This window comes from Hemiscyllium ocellatum, chromosome 23 (genome assembly GCF_020745735.1).
Source record: "Hemiscyllium ocellatum isolate sHemOce1 chromosome 23, sHemOce1.pat.X.cur, whole genome shotgun sequence".
Lineage (NCBI taxonomy): Eukaryota > Metazoa > Chordata > Chondrichthyes > Orectolobiformes > Hemiscylliidae > Hemiscyllium > Hemiscyllium ocellatum.
This window is the reverse complement of record NC_083423.1, coordinates 48,925,772-48,949,387: the sequence shown is the minus strand read 5'-3', so window position 1 is coordinate 48,949,387 and position 23,616 is coordinate 48,925,772. Positions and strand designations below refer to the sequence as shown.

General features: G+C 42.2%; 1 protein-coding gene across 1 annotated transcript in view; it reads right to left on the bottom strand.

Annotated features, from left to right (window-relative positions):
* LOC132826624 (phosphatidylinositol 4-phosphate 3-kinase C2 domain-containing subunit beta-like) overlaps positions 1-23,616 on the bottom strand; it is a 46,615-nt gene that overhangs the window by 1,897 nt on the left and 21,102 nt on the right. The window contains exons 4-6 of the mRNA XM_060842580.1: positions 22,902-22,971; positions 22,663-22,763; positions 3,842-3,967 (exon numbers count right to left, since the gene is read on the bottom strand). Coding sequence (XP_060698563.1) covers positions 3,842-3,967; positions 22,663-22,763; positions 22,902-22,971 — 297 coding nt within the window. The remainder of the gene's footprint in view (positions 1-3,841; positions 3,968-22,662; positions 22,764-22,901; positions 22,972-23,616) is intronic.

The window sequence follows — 23,616 nt, the reverse complement described above, 5'->3', positions numbered from 1 at the left end:
CCAGAGACCTGTCCCTCCCTATCATTGTAACCTGTTACAGTCTTACAAATTTATTGTTCAATTCTGACCTCCTGCACATTCTGGATTTTAATTAGTCCAATATTGGTGGCTCTGCCTTAGCTGTCTGGGATTGAAACTCTAGATTTCCCCAACACTCCTTCCCTTCCACACCCCCCCAAAAAAAAACATTATCCCTCCATTTCCCAGTCTTGCTTTCTTCCTTTAAAATACATTTCAAAATTAACATCCTTAACAAAGCTTTTTGGCTATCTTTCCTAATATTTCATGCAGTTCATATTACATTTTGTTCTATTATGCTACAGTGAAGGGCTTTGGCGTGATTGTTAAATTAAAAATGCACAATAGATGTATGTTTTTGACTTGCTCATCAGTGCTAAGAATTTTATGATTAATTGCTGAATACAAAGTACCTTTCTAGAGATAGGATTGGTTGTTTGTTGAATAACTCGAAAGAGGCTGGTGCAGTCAGCTCTTCCATAAGGCGATGGTTGCATCCTTGTACTTTAGAACAGCGCTTTAAATATTGGCGATGTAATCACATTACAGACAACATGTATTAAAAATTTGAGCTTTAGAAACAACATCCCTAATTCATCAACCACATTACAGCAAATTTGCATTGACAAAACAGGTGTTATAGCAGAACGACCTGTATCCCAGCACCAAATCAGCCTTTATTTACACTGTTAAAAATCACACAACGCCAGGTTATAGTCCAACAGGTTTAATTGGAAGCACACTAGCTTTCAGAGCGACGCTCCTTCATCAGGTGGTTATTTACACCTTGAATCATAGAGATGTACAGCATGAAAACAGACTTTTTGATCCCACTTATCCATGCCAGCACTTGGCCCATATCACTGTAAACCCTTCCTATTCATATACCTATCCAGATGCCTTTTAACTGCCTCCACCACTTCCTCTGGCAGCTCAGTCCATGTGTGTATGTACTGCCCTGTGTGTGAAAATGTTGCCCCTTAAGTCCCTTTTAAATTCTTCCCCTCTCACCCTAAACCTATGTTCTCCAGTTCTGGACTCCCCGACCTCAGGGAAAAGACCTTGTCCCTCATGATTTTATAAACCTCTATAAGGCCATCCCTCAGTCTCCAATGCTCCAGGAAAACAGCCCCAGCCTATTCAGCCTCTCCCTGTAACTCAAACCCTCCAACCCTGGCAACATCCTTGTAAATCCTTTCTGAACCCTTTCAAGTTTCACAACAACCTTCCAATAGGAGGGAGACCAGAACTGCACACAGTGGAGAGTCCTTGACATTGATCCAGCTCCCTCAGAGCCAGCGATGAGTGAGCAGATTTGCTGACATTCCTGTTTATATCTATCTGCCAGGGCTCCCTGATTGGGGCTGTTAATCTTGTCCAATCAGGAAATTCATTCTATGAGGTCCACCTGGCTGACCCTCTTCCCATCACTACAGTTTGGATGATTTGCAACGAGGAGTTAGCAATGAACTGTAAGATGATGTCTGAGTTGCTTTGAAAAGAAAAAAGTTTTGTCTGAAATTTGTTTGGAATGGTCCAAATTCATTTTTGTTCTGTAAACATTGATCACGCATATTTCTTTAAGTACTGTATTAAGCTACTCCAACACATCACTGCAGTTCTCCTGTTTCCTCACTGAGCAGTGAGAGAAACTTGGATTTTAATATGGCTCTCACTGCCAGGGCAAAATAGTTTTGCCCAGTTGGTAATCTCATTTTCAACATGCTTCAGTTGGTTCATGTACTTAATAGGCCATGGCCCTGGTCTGGTTCTTATTTGAATGGTAGAGGTGATTCCACAATACCAGATACCCAATTAAAAAAAAAGTCATGTTCAAAATCAGCACGGGTCAGAGTTTGACTTACAACATTTTTAGTGCCATTTTCTGCCCTGAATTAACTGTTAGCAGGACTCACTGGGAACACGGCACTGAAACATAAACCACCCCACTGTTTAAAGCTTTTGTTACTGTTTCAACAATAGTCCGATGCCCCACACATTAGGCAAAACCTCCTTTTTAGAAAGTCTCACGCAATTCAACAGTTAGCTTTCTGAACCTCACAGTGAAAATAAAATTAACAGTGACCGCTCATGCTATTTTCCTTGCTGGCCAGGATGTTGTGAAACAGTGGTAGTTCTATAAAGGATAACAAGCGAAAAGGGCATTTTTAAAATTGCATACATCTCCCATATTAGTATTAACTCAATGTCATTAAAATGACACAACTCTTTCACAAAGCTGTTTCCTGCTTGGTTAGTCCTCTGGAACTACAAAGCTAAGAATTCCACGCAGAGGGTGGTGTACGTATGGAATGAGCTGCCAGAGGAAATGGTGGAGGTACAATTGCAACATTTAAAAGGCATCTGGATGGGTAAGTGAATAGGAAGGGTTTGGATGAATATAAGCCAAGTGCTGGCAGGTGGGACTAGATTAGGTTAGAATATCTAGTCGGCATGGACGTGTTGGACCAAAGGGCTGTGCTGGACATCTCGATGACTCTATAAAGGAAATCTTCGTTATGGGCCGGGTGCTGGCAGGTGGGACTAGATTGGGTTGGGGTATCTGGTCGGCATGGACGGGTTGGACCGAAAGATCTGTTTCCATGCTGTACATCTCTATGACTCTATGACTCTATCTTATGGGAGGTGGCTTCAGGCCAATCCCACCAAGAATCTGCACTGAAAACACTCCCATGTTGACAGCTGTAACTGGTGGAGATTCCACTAGAACGGTGGAGATAATCCTCAACATTGTAAAACAATCAACAACGGTTTAAATAAAAAACTGTCAACATTCTTCTTTTAAAAAAATGTAAATCCTTTGGGAAATTCAATGTTCGTGAATTTTTTTTTTAAATTACTGGATCTGTATCCACATCTTTGCCAAAACAACTAATCAGTTTTTCTTCATCTCATACTGTATCCTACAGCAAGTTTTGTTGAAACTTGTTCAGTAGTTTTTGAAGTACATTGTTTCCAGATAAATAGGGATGAAAACAGTGGTGGGGGTAATAGTAATCAAAAGTAATGAAAACTCTGCAGATGCCATAAATCTGACACAAAAACAAGAAATGTGGAAATATTTCTTAGGGAAATAGAGATAGTTGGAGGGATGAAAGATGCAAGTCCAAGAGCTTGCAGTGTGTTTTGCCTGGATATTTGAATTAATCAGTGCAGAGACGTTACTACATATCTCTGGTTCAGGTGGAACTTGAACCTGGGTCTGGCTGAGACCTAGAGACACTACCACTGCACCACTGGAGCCCCATCTCCCAGAGTTTGTGGATGTTTTCTAAGTAACTGGTTCAGAAATATCATTACACACCTCTGGGGCAGATGGGACATGAACGCAGGCCTCTTGGCTCTGAGATAGGGACACTACCACTGCGCCACTACAGCCCCTTTTCAGAGTTTGTGACAATTCAGTATAAATCGAAGCAGGTGGTTTAGCTAATTGGTCATATTCTGCAGTGTGGCGTTTCTTGACCAATCAATGGATTTGAGCCAATTTCATTAACTTTTTTTTCATTTTTTTCCAGTCTACTTAGAAGTGCTATCACACAGAGTTGAGCGACCATCCTTTTTGACTTTTTTTGTAAATGACTAACCACCACTATCACTTGCACAGTTAAATATTAAATAGTAAAGGTGGGAGGAGGATAAGGAGAGAGGGAAGGGGCTAAATCAGAAAGGAATGCTTTTTCATGCTTGAGCTTTTGACTTCACTTTAGCTGAGTAGTTTTGGAATTTGTGCCAGATTTGAGAGAGAGCTGACACAGTTGAGTGACTAATTCAAATCACCCATGGAGTGTTAGATACTTACAATCTCATTATATGTTGGATTGCTGCTTTTTGGAACCACTTTTGTTTTCCTTTTGGTCCTTCGCTCCGCATCTGGTAAAAGATAGATCTTAACGTAGGCATCTGGTGTGGAGCCATCTGGTAAAAACTGGAAGAAAATGTCACATGAAACCATCTGACTTGCCTCTTCCTCCAATTCTAAAATGTTCTTTGGCTCTTAACGTGGTGCTTATTTACATACTATTGACATCATGTCACACACTGGAAAAAGGATTTTGACAAAAACTCACAAATACATTGGTGTATCCCAGGTATATAGAATAAAAGAAAAACTCATCCAGCACATTCTCACATCGTGAGGGCAGCTCACAACAAATTCACAAGAACAATGTTATCTTTAGAAATATGTTTTCTGTCCCTGTGGCTATGCAAAAATGCAGCATCTGGTAATATACACAGCAAGATCCCATGAATAAAATCATTGAGTCATACAACACGGAAACAGACCCTTCAGTCCAATCAGTCTATGCCAAACAGAATATCCATGCAAACCTTCCCTATTCATGTACTTATTGAAATGTCTTTTAAATGTTGTAACTGTACCCACATTCACCACTTTGTCAGTAAGTTTATTCCACACACGAACCACCCTCTGTGTAAAAAGACTGCTCCTCATGCCTTTTTTAAATCTGTCTCAGCTCACCTTAAAAATGTGCCCACAGTCTTGAAATCCCCCATCCTTGGGGAAAGACAGCTATCCTTAATTCTGTCTGTACCCCTCATCATTTTATAAACTTCTCTCAGGTCTCCTCTCATCCTCTTGCGTTCTAGTGAGTTTTTTTCTCTGTATCTGGATAGATAAGGTGAGCCATGTGTGCATTCATTCCTTATGACTGAGATAAATCCATCCACGACTCAATAAAGAGCCAGATTAAGAACTATTGAGGCCCAGGAAGACCATTCCCTCACCACCATCCTGAGCACTGAAGGAGAGTGCTAACTGATCTTGTTAATTTAGAATTGGTGGTTTGGTGCCCGACCTTGTCCTCTGTCATGAAATTTAATTTGACTATCAAATTCTCAGGAGAAAGTGAGGACTGCAGATGCTGGAGATCAGAGCTGAAAATGTGTTGCTGGAAAAGTGCAGCAGGTCAGGCAGCATCCAAAGAGCAGGAGAGTCGATGTTTCGGGCATGAGCCCTTCTTCAGGAATGAGGAAAGTGTGTCCAGCAGGCTAAGATAAAAGGTAGGGAGGAGGGACTTGGGGGAGGGGCGTTGGAAATGCATTCTCAGTTCAACCAAACAGCACTTTGATATTAACACATTTCTTTTAATCTGAGACAATAAAATGTAATGCCCTCCCAAACCTGGAGTAGATTAGGCCCACTACTACTGGACTGGGGACTTTAATGACTTGCATACTGACAGGGAAAAGATGTTGAGTACATCTGAAGAAATCCACATCCTTACAGACTGGACCACAGTTGTTTGCTTGGGGCCAGAGTTTGGAAGACTTAGCTTCAGAAACTGTTGCGGTTTGTTTAAAATGTTTGAAGCACTGACAGGCACACGTAAACCACAATCATGGTTGCAAATACTAACCTCGATTTTCGTCCTTACCCAAGTCTGTCAGTTTCTGGGTTTTACAATGACCTCCCTCGACAGACAACAATCAGTGACCAGGAACCTTCGTGGTATATGTCCAGCTGACAAATAACTCTGGGATTACTCCCAGCAATACTTAAGCAATTCATAAAGCCTGTTAAATTTCTGGATCCCAGGAGAGGAGCTTTACTGGGCAAAGTCTTAATTTGGTCCTGGCTAAATGTTCTTAGAGAATAGATAATGAAATAGTTCTTTAGAAAAAACACAGGCCCCTGTGGAAGCTGGAGAAAGAGAGGAATGTGGGCATTCTGGCACATTATTGTTGCATGAATGGAATTGAATTGAATTTATTGTCACATGTACCAAGGCACAGTGAAAAGCTTTGTCTTGCGAGCAATACAGGCAGATCACAGAGTTAAGTAGCATAGATACTAAATAATAGCTAGACAGTGGCAAAAACAAAAAACACAAATAAAAATTATCATTAGAACTAACAGAATGCTGGGATACATTCACAGGAGTATTGAATGCAAAGGCATTTTGTTATTGGTTCGGCCTTACGTGTCTAGTTTTGGTTTTCCCAAATGGTGGATGATGTTTGAACCTTGGAGGAACTGCAGAGGAAGGCCACTGGACAGATTCCCAGTCTGAAGCATCTTAGTTGTCAGCATAGTCTAAAAGTGCTGAACTCCACACTTTGGAGAAGCCTAGACTTGGGCCTGATCTGATCGAGATCTATAACATGTTGGAGGGAAAAGATTATGTTCCAGTCAAATAAGACTGTGGATCACAATGATATAAATTATGGCATGAAGTAGTCCACATCCAAATACAAGAAGATCTGGACAATATTGAGGCCTAGGCTGAAAGGTAGTAAGCAAAATTCACGCTGCACAGATGCCAGACAAAGACCATCTCCAAGCAGTGACAATCTAACCATCATCCCTGATAGTTATTGATGTTACCATTACTGAATCCCCCACTGTCAACATCCTGGAGGTTACCATTGACCAGAAACTCAACTGGACTAACCATATACAGTGGAATCTCAATTATCCGAATATCAATTATCTGAATATTAGATTATCTGAATGAGATCTTGAGGTGAAAACAGAAACATTACATCAAAAACATGTTTCCAACATTGATTGTGTCTTTTGTTTACAATGATTAAAAGTGCTGCCAAGAACAGTCCTGGACAGATGGGAATGCAGACACCATCTCTAAATGACTGACCTCCCACCCTCTCTCTCTTTCTCTTCCCACACTTTCCCTGGAGTTCTACACAGGCATGTACCCTAAACTGCCCCTTTCCCAGATAATCTCTCCATTGGAACCTTGTGTGTGTGTGTGTATGCTATTTGGAGACTCTAGCAGCAGCAGTGTGTTGTTGGTGTCCAGTCAGCTGCCCTGGAGACAGGTCAGGGGCAGACGAAGGGGAGCGGAGGGGGGAGTGCTGTGTGGTGTGTGGGGGTGGGGGTGGTTGGGGTGAGAACTTGGATGCCTAACAAAAAGGCACAGACTAGGAAGAATATTGTTTTCAGGGACTTGTGCAAAGTCTGTGCTGGCTGGTGTTTAAATTTGACTGTTCAAGTTACTTATTGTAGCCTTACAGGAATGTGCAAAACAGCAGCAAGTGTATCATTGTTACATATTGTCTCACCATTCCTGACCTGGTGTTTAATTTGATGGGAGCAGATTCACACTAGACTTGGCACTCCTGAATAAATGGGTGATTTTCTAAACTACATACATTGAAGCCAGACTGTCAAGATTTACCCTTGTGTCTAGTTCACAGTTTGTGCAAATGGCACCAACATTTCTGTTGATACTTGTCATAATTTGCACCTTGGATGTGTTAATTTAATTTTTGCTTAAACTTGGGCTCAGGAGGTTGTTTATTAATATTCACCTCACATCCTATGAGTGAGCTGCCCTTTGTCCTGCTAAGAACCAATGGCTCGACTGCAAGTGGGCGGAATATACAAACAGAGAATAAATGCCAGACAGGAAAAGACTCTCCCTATCCATTCAGCCTGTTTGATATGATTATTATCACAATATAAACGTTTCCCACCCTACCTGGAAACCATGAGATCTCCTGGGATGGGCAAAAGTCCAGGCCAAAATTGGAAAGGATAACCAGAAACAAACTCCTCTCTGTTCCTCCCTTAGGTGATGGAGACAATTTTCAGAGCTTACCAAAGCTATGACTGTTGGAAATTATATTTGTCTTTTCAAGTCCACAGATCCCTCAAATTTAAAATGGCAATCAAAGTTCAGGAGAAACATTTTAACATGGTTATAAATAACTTTACTTGGGTTTCTTGAAGATGGCGGTGGAGTAGGCCTCTTGAGCCTGGAGTTCATCCGTTCCGTCGGCTTTTCTTTCTTGTCTGTCTTATTCTCTTTCTTGACTTCTTTTCTTCTTTTTACTTACCTTTTGTGAGGAGCTCAGTCACGGCGATGGCAGCTGTGAGGTGGACTCAGTGCTGACTCGTGACAGAAGCATCAGAGGTGAGATTGGGGTCTTGACGAGGTGGGCCTAGTGCTGACTTTTGGCTGGTGCTGCAGAGGGGGGATATGGGTTCCCTGCAGCGTACAGCGCAGACTCATGGAGGTGGTAGCAGGGGCGAGTTTGGGCCCAGTGTGAGAGCCGGTGGCATCAGTGGTAGCTGCACCGGTGAAGTCCAGCGAGGACATGTGGTAGCGGCAGTGTGGATGGAGGCAAATGGCGCTGGAGAGAGGTGACTCTTCTTCCAGCAGCTGACTACTCTAGGCCCATGACTGTGCACTTAACAGGAAGGACTGTAAAACTTTTATAAAGCACAGATTTTCTTTATGGTGCCAAATGAGACTCTTCGGCCTATCTTGCCTGCGACAGCTCATCAAACAAGCATCATTATCTCGTGTCAATCTCCTGCTTTTCTTTCCCATCCCCTTGAAGTTACTTTTATCCGAATAATTAGCCAATGCCCTCTTGAATGCTTTAATTGAACCTGTCTCCACCACATTTCCATGCGGTGCATTCATACCCTAACTATCCAATTCTGGAATTTTTTTTAGACCGTAAGCTATTAGAGCAGAATTAGAACATTCAGCCCATTGAGTCTGTTCTACCATTCGATCCTGGCTGATATATTTCTCAACCCCATTCTCCTGCCTTCTCCCTGTAACCTTTGATCCCTTTACCAATCAAGAACCTATCGATTTCTGTTTTAAATGCACTCAATGACTCGGCCTCCACAGCCCTCTGCAGCAATAAGTTCTACAGATTCACCACCCTCTGACTGAAGAAATTCCTTCTCCTCTCAGTTCTAAACCATCATCCTTTTATTCTGAGGCTGTGCCCTCAGGTCCTAGTCTCTCCCACTAGTGGTATCATCTTCTCCATGTCCACTTTATTCAGCCCCCTCAGTACTCTGTAAGTTTCAATCAGATTCCCTATCATCCTTCTAAACTCTTTGAGTACAGAATTTGCTTCCATCCTTACTTTATTCACTTTCACTTCACCTTTGCTTCATTTTCACTTGTCTTTAAATCTATGACTTCCTATTCTTGTTCATTTTACAAAAAAGAATGGTTTCTCTCGATAGACATTCCACTAAAAATCTCTATCAGATCTTCTCTCAGCCTTTTCTCCTAGGAGAACAGCCCCCACTTCCTCAATCTATCCTCATCTCTGAAGTTAAAAATCACACAACTCCTGGTTATAAGTCCAACAGGTTTAATTGGAAGCCCACTAGCTTTCGGAGCAACGCTCCTTCATCAGGTGATCCGAAAGACGAGCTCCGGAAGCTAGTGTGCTTCCAATTAAACCTGTTGGACTATAACCTGGTGTTGTGTGATTTTTAACTTTGTACACCCCAGTCCAACACCGGCATCTCCAACTCATCACTGAAGTTCCTCATCCCTGGAACTATTCTTGTAAATTAATTCTGCGCCCTTTCCTGTTCACGTCTGGTCTATAATGTGGAACACAGAGCTGAACTCTATTAATAAAGCATCAATACAACAAGGAATTTAAAAAAAAGACATGTGAAGAGGGAATAGGCATCCAATAACAGCTGAAAGATGCCAGAAAGTGCAAACTGTGCAGAAACCCTGGGCCAGCATTTTGGTTCAATGTGGAAGCTTCAGGGTGTTGATATTAACACAGTGAGTGCTTGTAATAAATAACAGCTGGTCACACTGTGATGAGAACCTGAAACAATATGAACAATACAAAGAGGATAATGTGGAGTTGTAAAGTTGTGCATAAGGTCATGGCATGAGAAAGCACAGGAAATAGAAGGCAGTGGTCCTGCGCTGGCCTTTGTTCAACAACAAAATAAACACAGCTATAAATTACACCAGACGAGTGACTCTGAAACAAAGACCAGAGAACAATCGCTCAAGCTTCTTGGCTGTGGAACTTACTGTGCACCCAAAGAGAGGTCTCTCCGATCATGGTAGGATTGCTCAGCAGTGTGGAATTTATGAATAAAGTGAATAAACTGCGATGGCTTTCATCCATCTCCTCTCATTTCATAAGCTGAATTATTACCTCATCCTATTTCCACCCCCTCTTGAGACACCAGTTCACTTAATCCATGTCTCTGTTGTGAAGCTAAATCACAAAGTAAATTTGTTAACAGATGGTAGCTTTTTTTTAATGTTTGCATTTTCAATTGCTTGTCAGCTTTCTTATATCTTTAGCCAGTTATCGGAAATGTTGCCTGTCTGATTTGTTTCTCAGATTTGATAAGCTCAGCTTGAGTAGTAAACTGCAATCCATCAATCTATAGGCTATATGATTTCCGAAAAATTCTTATACATCATCTATGTCTCAATTAGGAAGTGTAAACAGCAAATGGAAAGGAAAAAAGAAATCTTCATATTGAGCCACAATTTAAATCCCAGGCCTGATAGACACAAGTGCAAATTAGATAGCAAATTATGTTTTGGTTTGCAATCAAAGCTATATCAAAATTCTGGAGTATGTTTGGGACTTCAGTTCCAAGGGCTTTGAATATATTCACTTCTCCATTTTATCAATTACATTCTCTGAATCAGCATTTCTTGGACCACTGTGGGACTAATCTACTGACTTTTAAACATAATTTTCATTAATCTTTGAAGCATTTTTTTTTCAGTTTGGAGAGAATGATCGTGTGCTAATGACCTTACATTAGAAGTGAGATGGATAAAGCATCTCATAATGTTAGTGATTCCAGGATGGGGTAGGATTCTATAACAGTCTCTTGACAGACCAGTATTCTAGTGGCCAAATAAAAAAAACACAGCATGGAAGTACAAAGATTCCATGGAAGTAATCTGGTTCATAAATCGAAGTACTATCAGTAAAAATGACCATGAAGCTGTCAATTCATTGTAGAAAGCCATTGGGTTCACTAATGTCCTTAAGGAAAGGAATGTGCTTCCTCAACCAGTCTGGCCTATATGTCACTCCAGTCCAGTGTAGTCGTGTTGTTGACTCTTAACAGCACTTAGCTGCAGTTTGGGAGAGATGGGCAGCAGATCTGTCACGACGTTTAGAGTCATAGAGATGTACAGCACAGAAACAGACCCTTCAGTCCAACTCGTCCATGCCGACCAGATATCCCAACCCAATTTAATCCCACCTGCCAGCACCCGGCCCATCTCCCTCCAAACCCTTCCTATTCATATACCCATCCAGATGCCTTTTAAAAGTTGCGATCGTACCAGCCTCCACCGCTTCCTCTGGCAGCTCATTCCGTACATGCACCGTCCTCTGCTTTAAAAGTTGCCCCTTAGGTCTCTTTTATATCTTTCCCCTCTCCCTAAACCTATGCCTTCTAGTTCTGGGCTCCCCCACCTCAGGGAAGAGAATTTATCTATTTATCCTATCCATGCCCCTCATGATTTTATAGACCTCTATAAGGTCACCCCTCAGCCTCCAACACTCCAGGGGAAACAGCCCAAGCCTATTCAACCTCTCCCTTTAGCTCAAATCTGCCAACCCTGGCAACATCCTTGTAAATTTTTTCGGAAGCCTTTCAAAGGAAGGAGACCAGAATTGTATGCAATATTCCAACAGTAGCCTAACCAATGTCCTGTACAGCCATGACATGAACTCTCAAATCCAGTACTCAATACTCTGACCAATAAAGGAAAGCATACCAAATGCCTTTTTTACTATCCTATCTACCTGCAACCTCACTTTTAAGGAGCTATGAACCTGCACTCCAAGGTCTCTTTGTTCAGCAACACTCCCTAGGACCTTACCATTAAGTGTTTAAGTCCTGCTAAGAATTGTTTTCCCAAAATGCAGCACCTCGCATTTATCTAAATTAAACATCATCTGCCACTTCTGAGTCTATTGGCCCATCTGAGAAAGATCCCATTGTAATCTGAGGTAACCTTCTTCGCTGACCACTACACCTCCAATTTGGTATCCTTTGCAAACTTACAAACTCAACCTTTTATGCTCATATCCAAATCATTTATATAAATGATGCAAAGTAGAGGACCCAGCACCAATCCTTGAGGCACTCCATTGGTGCTGAAAATGTGTTGCTGGAAAAGCGCAGCAGGTCAGGCAGCATCCAAGGAACAGGAGATTCGACATTTCAAGCATAAGCCCTCCATTGGTCACAGGCCTCCAGTCTGAAAAGCAACCCTCCACCACCACCCTCTGTCTTCTACCTTTGAGCCAGTTCTATATCCAAATGGCGAGTTCTCCCTGTATTCCATGAGATCTAACCTTGCTAATCAGTCTCCCATGGGGAACCTTGTCGAACACCTTACTGAAGTCCAGAAAGATCACGTCTACTGCTCTGCCCTCATCAATCCTCTTTGTTACTTCTTCAAAAAACTCAAGCAAATTTGTGAGACATGATTTCCCACACACAAAGGCATGTTGACTATACCTGATCAGACCTCGCCTTTCCAAATACAAGTACATCCTGTCCCTCAGGATTCCCTCCAACAACGTGCCCACCACTGACGTCAGGCTCACTGGTCTACAGTTCCCTGGCTTGTCCTTACCACCCTTCTTAAACAGTGGCACCACGTTAGCTAACCTACAGTCTTCTGGCACCTCACGTGTCACTATCGATGATACAAATATCTCAGCAAGGGGCTTAGCAATTCCTTCCCTAGCTTTCCACAGAGTTCGAGGGTACACCTGATCAGGTCCCGGGGACTTATCCACTTTTATGCGTTTCAAGACATCCAGCACTTCCTGGATTTTTCAAGATGTCACCATCTATTTCCCAACATTTTACATCCACAGTAAACACTGATGCAAAATACTGGTTTAGTATCTCCCCCATCTCCTGTAGTTCCACACAAAGGCCGCCTTGCTGATCTTTGAGGGGGCCTATTCTCTCCCTAGTTATCCTTTTGTACTTAATGTATTTGTAAAATCCCTTTGGATTCTCCTTTACTCAATTTGCCAAAGCTATCTCATGTCTCCTTTTTGCCCTCCTGATTTCCTCTTATGTATACACCTACTGCCTTTATATTCTTCTAAGGATTCATTTGATCTATCTTGTCTATACCTGACATATGCTTCCTTCTTTTTCTTAACCAAACCCTCAATTTCTTTCATCATCCAGCATTCTCTACACCTACCAGCCTTCCCTTTCACCCTGACAGGAATATACTTTCTCTGAATTCTTGTTATCTCATTTCTGAAAGCTTCCCATTTTCCAGCTGCCCCTTTACCTGCGAACATCTGCCCCCCAATCAACGTTTGAATGTTCTTGACTAATACCGTAAAAATTAGCCTTATTCCAGTTTAGAACTTCAACTTTTAGACCTGGTCCATCCTTTTCCATCACTATTTTAAAATAAATAGAAGTTTGGCCTCTTAAGAAATTTTAGTACTAAAATCTTCTTTATGTTAGTCTTTGCTGCCAAGTCAGTTTATAAAGTATACCTGTCTCTGCAGTCTGCTGCCCTATCTGGCCTCCAATGGTTCTTGCCCTGTGCTATTCTACTCACCCAGTTTCCCAATGGCAAGCTGCCTGATTAACCAGTGACTCGGGTGTCCTACTTCAGGGAGAAGGCCTGACAAACACAACTCAATCAGGCTTCCTGGTGTGATCAGGCAGATTGAGTTCGATGCTTCACGCACCCTCCCTCCATTTTGCACCAAAACTGACTCTACTAGTTTTGCCTTCCCAAATCAATGCTTGGTTTGTAATTGACTAAAAGCAATGGGAAGTATGATTTGAAAATAGGACTGAATTAAATTTTCCTGCTTTGTTCCAATGATTTTCCCAACTTTCTTACCCTGCTTCACTGTAAAACTGCACTTGACCTCTACTTATCTTGAACGTAATCAGTGAAAGCTTGAAGGTAATCAATGAACTAATTTATCTAATATAGACGAAGCACCTTCATTCCACCTAATGGTGTTGTTTCTTTGTATCTTTTTCAGCATTTGTGTAACTCCATTGTTAAAGTCCTTGAGACCAATGAAGCCAAGTTAAAGGATGAAGATAATAGCTATGACAAAAAATTGAAAATTTCTTCTCGCTTCTCTTAAGCAGCTTTTGAACCATGTCTGACAGCAAAGAATATTATATATGACATTAACTAGGCTTATTGCTCCTGAAGTAAAGAATATTCACCAGAGACAATGGAGGTGGGCTGATTTTGGATATTTAACCCAGCTCATATTTATCAAAACCAACTGTTACAAAGCAACAGGGAATAAAACTTGCAGTTGACTAGATTTATAGGATGTTTTACTTGTACATATCCAGTGCCAAACTACCCTGAACCTCTGTTGAATGAGGTGCTGTTATTGTGTGACCTCTCCTAGTTAATGATGCTGCTCAATCTGATTGATTTGTGCTCCCCAGTGAGGCAAAGCTTGACACAAATACAATTTAAATTTTTAATGTTAGCCTTTTAAAGGCAGCTTTGACAGAATGAGCTAACTTAACAGTATTTGCTGAGTTTTGATGAATGTATTTGCCAATACAGGTCATGGTTGGTTGGGGATTTCTATTGTACGAATATGGCAGGGAATAGCAAGTTGCAATGTTTTCCTTGTATCAGATTCATGTTTATGTAAGACTGTAAGATGTCGGAACAGATGTGGGCCATTCAGTCCATCAAGTCTCCTCCACCATTCAGTGAGATTGTGGCTGATCTGATAACCCTCAAATCCACTTTCCTGTCTTTTCCCTATAGCCCTTGATTTCCTTACTGATTAAAACCTGCCTACCTCAGTCTTGAATAGACTTAATTACCCAGCCTCAACAGCTCTCTGTGGTAAGATATTCTATAGATTCACTACCCTCTGAGAGAAGAAATTTCTCCCCATCTCTGTCTTCAATATGTAACTCCTTATTCTAAGGTAATGCTCTCTGTTTCTAGAAACTCCCACAAGGGAAAACAACCTACTTATATCAAGCCTGTCAAGCGCCCTAAGAATCTTGTATGTTTTAGTAAGGGTTCCTCTCATTTTTCTAAACTCAATTGAGTACAGGTCGAACCTACCCAACGTGTCCTCATAAAAAAACTCCTCCACGCCTGGGATCAACCCAGTGAACCTTCTCCAGGCTGCCCCAACGTCTTTCTTTAGATAAGGGACCCAGATCTGTTCACAGTCTTCCATGTGCAGTCGACGAAAATCCAGACTATATCATTAAACAATGAGATGTAAGCCAACAAGTAGATTCACAACACATGCTGGTGCCAGTAAAGTGCCTTCAATGGAGGAAAGTAAAAATTATTATTTGCAAAAAGTTGCTATGATTTTCTGGCTGAAAGGGGGATAGAAGCAGATACAGTAGTAATTGTCCAAATGGAGTTGGGACTGCACCTATTCAAGGAAAGTTTGAATGGCCACTGAGAGCAAACAAGACAGTGAACAAACTGGATGGCTCTTTCAAAGGCACAGGTATGATTGATGGTTCTCCTTCTGGGTTCAGTGATCCATAACTCCATTTGCAAAGCAATGTTTTCCCTACAGACTACAGCTGAACTGTCTTAATATGAGAAATGTGAAAACAAAATGCAAATACAATATCCTCAGAGTTCTTTTAAAAAAAAAGTACTTGGTTTCCTGAACCTGCTGTTAAGCGAGTTCTTGGACAACATGAGGATGACCGTCAACCAGTACAGACATGTGGGGGAGCTGAGTAACAACCTTCTGCACTATAAGAATTCTGTGATTTCATTCCTAGCAAGTGAAATATCTTCCCAAAACAAAATCTTCATTGCCATATCAAATATTGGCATACATTGCCCACAGAGTTGCAACCTCGTGTGAGTCACTTGTGTCAACCAATTGGAATAACTCTGAAATTTGACATGTGCACAGTTTGCAAGAGATGATGCTGAGCCATAGTTTCCTTTCAAATACTGACAATGTTTGTCTTTTACCTGGTTAGAGCACAGAAATGAGTTTGGTTTTTTGAAAGAGAAGGCCTAGATCCATGCTGTGCTTTTGTTGCATGTTTGTGAGGGGGCTGAATTGCTCCTTCCAGTGTTGTGCTGACTAATGATCCTAAGAGCATGAAATGGCGCCAGGCAAACTGCTGCCGGGGCCAGAGACATATTGAGAAGTGTTCAATCTTCTTCTCTTACTTCAACATGTCTCCTTATCCAGAACCTGGCACAAAGCCTCAACTAGCAGAGGAGAAACATTAGCGAAACTCAGAACAAAGTCGTCATGCCAGAAAACCTTACAAAGAAGATGCTTATAACCTACCCAGAACTCAATGGCAACTTCCTCGAATTGTCATGATGGAAGGAGTTTAATATAAGCAAATATGAAGTACGGTTCATCGGAAGGAAAAATTAGCATTATTTGTGCCCTGCTAATGACGTTGAAATCGCTGACAATAAAGTTGAGTGAGCTTCAGTAATCTTAATAGACTTAATACTCAATGTGTCCAGCCAACACAAGCCAACAATCAACAAAGTCAATAGAATTTTGGACAATACGTTCAGAGGAAGTCATGTTTTGGTCAGACATAACCTTGGATTACTGATTCTAATAAACAATGGGGATATTCATGCGTGGTAGGAGTGCAGAGGAGAGTAATGAGGCTGATCCTCAATAACAAAGGCTTGTATTGTGAAGAATGGTTGAACAAATTTCAGCCTTTCAACCTCGATATAAGGGGTCTGAGTGGTGGGGAGGGAAACCCTGCGATTGCCTTAGAAGCAACAGACTGAATTTTACCAAAAATCAGCTAAGTGTCAATTTTGGACAGTTTCACGGAGGATGTCTCTCTGCGAGTGCCAGTGAGTTTTCTCACACTATTCTCTGTAGTTTGCCTCATTATGCAGCTGTCTAAGGGAATATTACACTTCGCTCAACACACAGCATGACATAACACGCTCTTCATAGTGCAATGTGGGTGCGTCATTTACTGGAAAGCCTTCAAACTGTTGAAGAATTGTTCAGTTCTTCAGCTTTCATCATATTCCCCTTTCACCTGCTCTGGCTGGGCAGACGGCAGCATGCTGGGATTTTGTGAGATACAGTATCGGACACCCCACCCCACCCCAATTCCATGCCAAAGACCAGTCCGAGCTTTGGAACCCCATTTCCAGCAGACCTATTGTCTGCTGCAGGCTGCCCTGGTTGAAGGATGAGTGCATCATATCTACACTCATCCTCAATCAGGGGGTTGTGTAACAGAGTCATTTCCGCATCTCCCCCCCACCCCCTCCCTCCCCCCATCCCCAGTCCACTGTGCTGAGGGACTAGGAATGGATAACCCAACTGATGAATGACTGGACGTCTGACTGATCTCTGTGCAGCTCCTGACTCTGACCTCCTGGACAGATTGAACCGGACGCGCGGTACAGATCATGGTGTCCACTCCCTGAGAAACCCCTGGCCCTGACCACACAAAGCAGCTGACTGGCCGTATCCAAGTCCCTAACACTGATATCAAACTTACTTGCTAGTAATCCCTCACTGAAGCCTGTCTCCCTTGACCTGACTGTGGACCTAGTCCCCTGTGACTTTTGGTTGAAGCACATACAGTGTATTTGCTGTTTACACTCCTGGTGCATGGTACAGGTGTCAGCCTGATGTAGCACAATGCTGTACAGCAACATGTCCAGCCCCTTGCCTGACAACCATGACATGCCTGGCTATATGTCTACGTTAAACTGCAAAGAAAGACTGAAGCACTGAGGCTCTTTAAGTTCTGAATGCAACAAAATGTAAAAGGCAACTCAAAGCAGAGATGCTGGGAGTATCCAAGTACAGGTACATCTTCCATGATGCGATGGTTGGATTTTTGTGCAACCTGCATTATGGAAAAATTGCACTTTAGAAACACGCTTAAAGTGTTGGCGAAATAGTCGCATTACAGCCTACACGCGTTTTAAAAGTTTGCGCTTTAGAAACAGTGTCCCAGTTCGTCAATCGCATTACAGTGCATTCGCCTCCACGAAATGCATGTCATTGCGGAACGACTTGCAGGTGCAAAGCGATTGAGCGCTAAGAGAGCAAGTGAGGAACCCTCTGTGTGCAAAGTGTCCTGGAAGGTGCCAGCACACTCCAAAGTGCAGAACTGTATTCCATGTGAGTCAGGGATGTGCCATGCTGATGTGGTGAGGTTGGTAAGTGTCCAATGCCAAACTTCTTCAAAGCAAGTGGTCACTACTTCTGGTGCACACCCCAAAATATTGGGCGCTGCTGCACAGGATAGAGGCCCAGAGGTGAGTCGGTTCCATCCAGTATCCACTCTGACTTTCAGGTTGGGAATTGTTGTTGGCCAACTTCTTTCATCTGACTCAGGAGAGAATAGGAAATTCCATATGAACGAGGTGTGATTAGACACGCAAATCAGCCTCATGCTGCCCACTAATAAGATTCTTGTTGCACTGTTCAAAACTTGGTTGGAGAATCAGACACTTTTGCTTAACATTAAGGGTCTAATTTCTTCCAATCCTGTCTCATTTACCCAAGTGACTCATCAGTGCCTACATCATTCAGGGACTGGGAAGATTCCTCCCAATGCGTTGAAGCAATGAGTGGGCAAGAGGTGAACTAGCAATCCGACACAAATCATTACCCTCTTCTTACTCCATGTGGTTTGTTTCCAGATTAGATTAGATTACATTACTTACAGGATGTTGTTCATTAACTGGCTGTTGGAAAATCTGTAAATGCAAAGGGTTTGTTATTCTGCTGTAATGAGTGAAACATTACAGCTGAATAGAAAAATGTAACTTTTCTTTCTTTTCCACTCTGAGAATTTGGGCATCACTGGTAAAAATGATTCAGATCATCAATCCCTAATGCACTGAGCTGATACAACTGAGGGGGTTGCAAGCAGAGAACAGTTAAGAGTCAAGCAAATGGGCATGAGAATTGTCATAAATAAGCCAGACTTGGGAAGGATGCAGCTTTCATTCTCTAAGGGAGACGAATGAACCATTACACTGAAAAAAATCATCTTACATACAGTATTTATTTGCAAACCTCTAACCCTGATAGACTTTAAAAACTGTAATGCTGCATTATAAAAATCTGAGGGCCAGAGTTAATGCACAGGAGAAAATAAATATGAACCTTTGAAGGCATTTCTACTTTGGCATCATTTTGCAATACTGTACCAAAACCATCAATAACATTAGCGTCTATATTGTGACTCATGATACAAATAAGGGCAAGCAAGAAATGGGTCTTTGTGGACTCAAGAGGGAGCATTGCTCTTCTGTCTGGCTGAACACTTAGCTTATCCTGGCATTCAAATCTCTCCATTGTCTCATCTCTCCCTCACTCTGTAAGGTCCTCCAGCCTTGCAACTCTCCAAAATATCTGTGTACTCTTTCAATTCTGATCCCTTGACAATCTCCAGTTTTCTTTGCTGCAAATTGACAGTAGTTCCTTCAGCTACCAAAGCATTTTGCTACCTGCGAACTGTCTTCCCTGCATCTGTCCTCGTGATCATTAAAAGCAATCTCTTTGACCAGGCTTTTGGTCACCAGTCCAAATATAACCTGGTGTCACATTTTGCCTGATTACTCATCTACGAAACCCTTTTGATGTTCCGTTGCATTAAAGGAACATTACAAATCAAAATCACTCCATGTACAGGATATCAATGTGGATTTCTGCTTCTTGATTTCTCATCGAGATGGAATCAATGATTGCAAGAAAAGTTGCAATTTGTGCAGTTGTTAATTCGGACACATTTGTCACCGTTTGCCTCATTGTGTAAAAACAGTAAGTTCAACAGAACTGAGAATGCCACCATATGGTAGAATTTTTTAAAAAATTAATTTGTGGGATGTGGGCGTCAATGACTGGGCAGCAATTATTGCCTGTCCCTAGTTGCCCTTGAGAAGGTGGTGGTGAGCTGCCTTCTTGAACTGCTGCAGTCCATCTGCTGTGGCTTGACCCACAATGCCATTAGGGAGGGATTCCAGGATTTTGATCCAGCGACAGTGAAGGAACAGTAATATATTTCCAAATCAGGATGGTGAGTGGCTCAGAGAGGAATTTGAAGATGGTAATGTTTTCATGTATCTGTTGCTCTTGTTGTTCTAAATGGAAGTGGTCATGGATGAAAGGTGCTGTGCAAGGATCCTTGATGAATTTCTACAGTGCATCATGTAGATAGTACACACTGCTGCTACTGAGCATCAATGGTGGAGAGACTGGGTGCTTATTGATGCGGTGTCAATCAAGCAGGCTGCTTTGTTCTGGATGGTGGCGAGCTTTTTGAGTGTTGTTCAAACTGCACTCATCCAGGCAAGTAGGGAGTATTCCATCACTTGTGCCTTGGTGAACAGGCTTTGGGAAGTCAGAAAGTGAGTTTCTTGCCACAGTATTTTCAGTCTCTGACCTGCTCTTGTCGTCATTGTTTATGTGGTGAGTCAGTTGAGTTTCTCATCAATGGTAACCCCCAGGATGCTGATAGTGAGTGATTCAGTGATGGTAACACCATTAAACATCAAGGGCCAGTGGGTGGATATTTTTGTAATAGTGATGGTCATAGCCTGGCATTTGAGTGACTTGAATGTTAACTGTCACTTGTCAGCCCAAGCCTGGATATTGTCCAGAACTTGTTGCTTTGAACACGGACTACTTTAGTTTTTGAGGAGTTGCGATTGGTGCAGAACGTTGCGCAATCATCGATGAACATCCCCACTTCTGACTTTATGATGGAGGGAAGGTCATTGATGAAGCAGCTGAAGATGGTTGGGCCAGGGACACTACCCTGAGCAACTCTTGCAGAGATGTCCTGGAGCTGACATGACTGACTTCCAACAACTATGACCATCTTTTAATGTGTCAGGTATGACTCCAACTACCAGACAGCTTGCCCCCGATCCCCATTGATTCCAGTTTTGCTAGGGCTACTAGATGCGACACTCATTTGAATGCAGCCTTGATGTCAGGGGTTGTCACTCTCATCTCACCTCTGGAATTCAGCTCTTTTCTTTTGTCCATGTGTAAACCGAGGCTGGAATGAGGTCAGGAGCTGAATGGCCCTGGTGGAACCTAAACTGGGCGTCACTGAGCAGCTGCTGCTTGATAGCACTGTTGATGACCTCTTGCATCACTTTACTGATTGCTTCTGCTTGAAGTATTTCCTTTCATATAGAAGGACATAAGATGTATGACATCAACAGTATGTCCGTTATATTCTTTGGACTGAGTTCTGATCCTGACCCCAGGAAGTGTAGCTATCAGCAGCAAAAGAGCCTTTCCTTTACTTCAGCACATCACAACCTACCTGCAATATTCACCATGTATAGCGGTCGGTTTATAAACAAGAAAACCTCCAGTGAGTTGACTTGCAATGCTGATTATAAATTGATTGTACAGCTCACTTTACATTGATCAACTTCCAGTCAGCTAATTGGAGACAGCATGTGCACCCATACCTTTCAGACTCTTATCACCACAGAGTGGGGATAATGGTCATACAGTGGTAGTATATATAGGCCAGGGCTTAGGGCTTCTATCAGCCCACCAGATATATTTGGTCGGTGACATATTCCGTTTATCTTGGTTAGACTCTCTTTATGTATAATAGATGAACATTTCTCAACTGGCCCATTGTGATGGCAGCTAATCTGACGGGTCAGCTGATACTTAAAGGCAGCCTGCAGCTTCTTAACCAAAGATATCGTTTTTAAAGGTGAAGAGGCAGTCATCACAGTAGCAATCTGAACAATATCGTCCCGGGCTCCTGTGATCTCTCATGAAGACATGTATGTGCTCTGAGAGCGAGTGAGTGTCAGGATTGAGATCCTCTTCTCCAGACTGTGGAATTATTCTGTGAGCATTTCAAGGAGTGATCCAGTTATTATGCAAGTTTATACATGCAAACAGTCTGGTCTCAACAGAGGGAGCACTGTCCTCTCAGGGGTTCAGACTGTCAGCTGACACGATAAGCTATAGCTAGTGGGTGTACAAAGATCCCAGAGACTACACAAGGAGGAGAAAGTCAGTTTTTCCTCATGCTTTGAGTGACATGTATTCCTCAAACAACATAGAAAATAACCCATTGATTTGGTCATTGATTTCACTGCTATTTGTGGGAACTTGTTTCTGCCTTCCCTACACTGATAACACGACAAAACAAACTTCATTACTTGAGGTTGGGTCACCGGACCCGAAACGTTAACTCCAATTTCTCTCCACGGATGTTGCTAGAACTGCTGAGCTTCTCCAGCAATTTCGGTTTTTGTTTCTAATTTACAGCATCTGCAGTTCTTTCATTTTTTATTCATTAGTTGTAAAGCGCTCTGTGATGCTCTGAGCTGGTGAAGGGCATGATTTAAATAAAAGTTCTTTCTGCGTTTAATTAAATCTGACTGTGGCAGTTGAGAAGACAGCACGCCACCATCGCAAAGATAATTAGGGATGAAGTCTAGCCAGCAACATGCCACAAATGAGTATCCCAAAAAAAATTGATTAAAATGACACAGGAAGTGTGAGGCCACTTATGATTTTTATGCTTTGTGACCAAATTATTTGACTCCCATCATGATATTCGAGGGTGAGATGCTGGAAAAGCATAGAGGGCCAGGCAGCATCCGAGGAATGGGAGAATCGACGTTTAGGGCATAAGCCCTTCATCAGGAATTTCAGGAGGAACAGTCCTCATTTTCTTCCAGCATGATAGGGTACATTTGGCCCCAAAAACCTATATTATATTGTCTTATGTAAATAAGGCACTTTCACAACTGTACTTCCGCTGAGAGAGAAGTCTGCAGCACAGCAGTACAGCGGGTTTGAACACCTGCTGCATGTAACTTATGTACGTACAATGTTTTTGACATGCTTCACCATCACAGACAGCTTGCTGCTCTCCCAAGAGATGCAGAGTTGTGTGCTCGCTGACAGTTTCCCAGTGTGAGATACGGCTTCTGAAAAACAAGTGAGTGCATCAAAACTGATCAACCATGGAGTGAAAGCATTTATCTGATATTTGCTGTATAAGTTGAACAGACTTTGCCAAATGGTAATGAGCAGAATGGCAAACAAGATTATGTGCTGTTCCATACCTGGGGATGGCAAGCCAGAAGCTCTTTCATCATTGGGAAAACAGTGAAAAAACGTATAGACAAGATCACTCTGCAAAATATGAAAACAAAAATTCACATTAAGATATTGTGCATGTTGGATTTCCTTTGTTGGTATTGTTAGCACAAGAAGTAGGAGTCTAAAGGTGACTGTGAATTCATTGTCGATTGTCAGAAAAACCCATCTGGTTCACTATCGAACTTTAGGGAATGAAACTGTTATCCTTACCTGATCTAGCCTTCATGTGACTCCAGACCCACAGCAATATAATGCATTCTAACTGCCCCCTGGGCAATTAAGGATGGGCAATAAATGCTGGCCTAGTCAGTGATACCCTCATCCTGTCAATGTCATACAGTCATTGAGTCCTACAACATAGCGACCGGCCCTTTGGACCAATGCCAACCTACATTTACCCTATTTCTTTGCACTTGGCCATACCCTTCTAAATCTTTACAATCCATGTATCTGTCCAAATGCCTTTTAAATGCTGTTAATGTATCCGCCTCAACCACTTCCGTTTGTAGCTCATTCCATATGTGTACCATCCTCGGTGTAAAAACGTTGCCCTTCAGGTTCCCTTTTATTCTTTCCCCTCTAACCTTAAACTGTTGCCCTCCAACCTCGATTCCCTAACCCTGCGAAAAAGACTGAGTGCATTCACCCTATCCATGCCTCTCATTATCTTATACATTT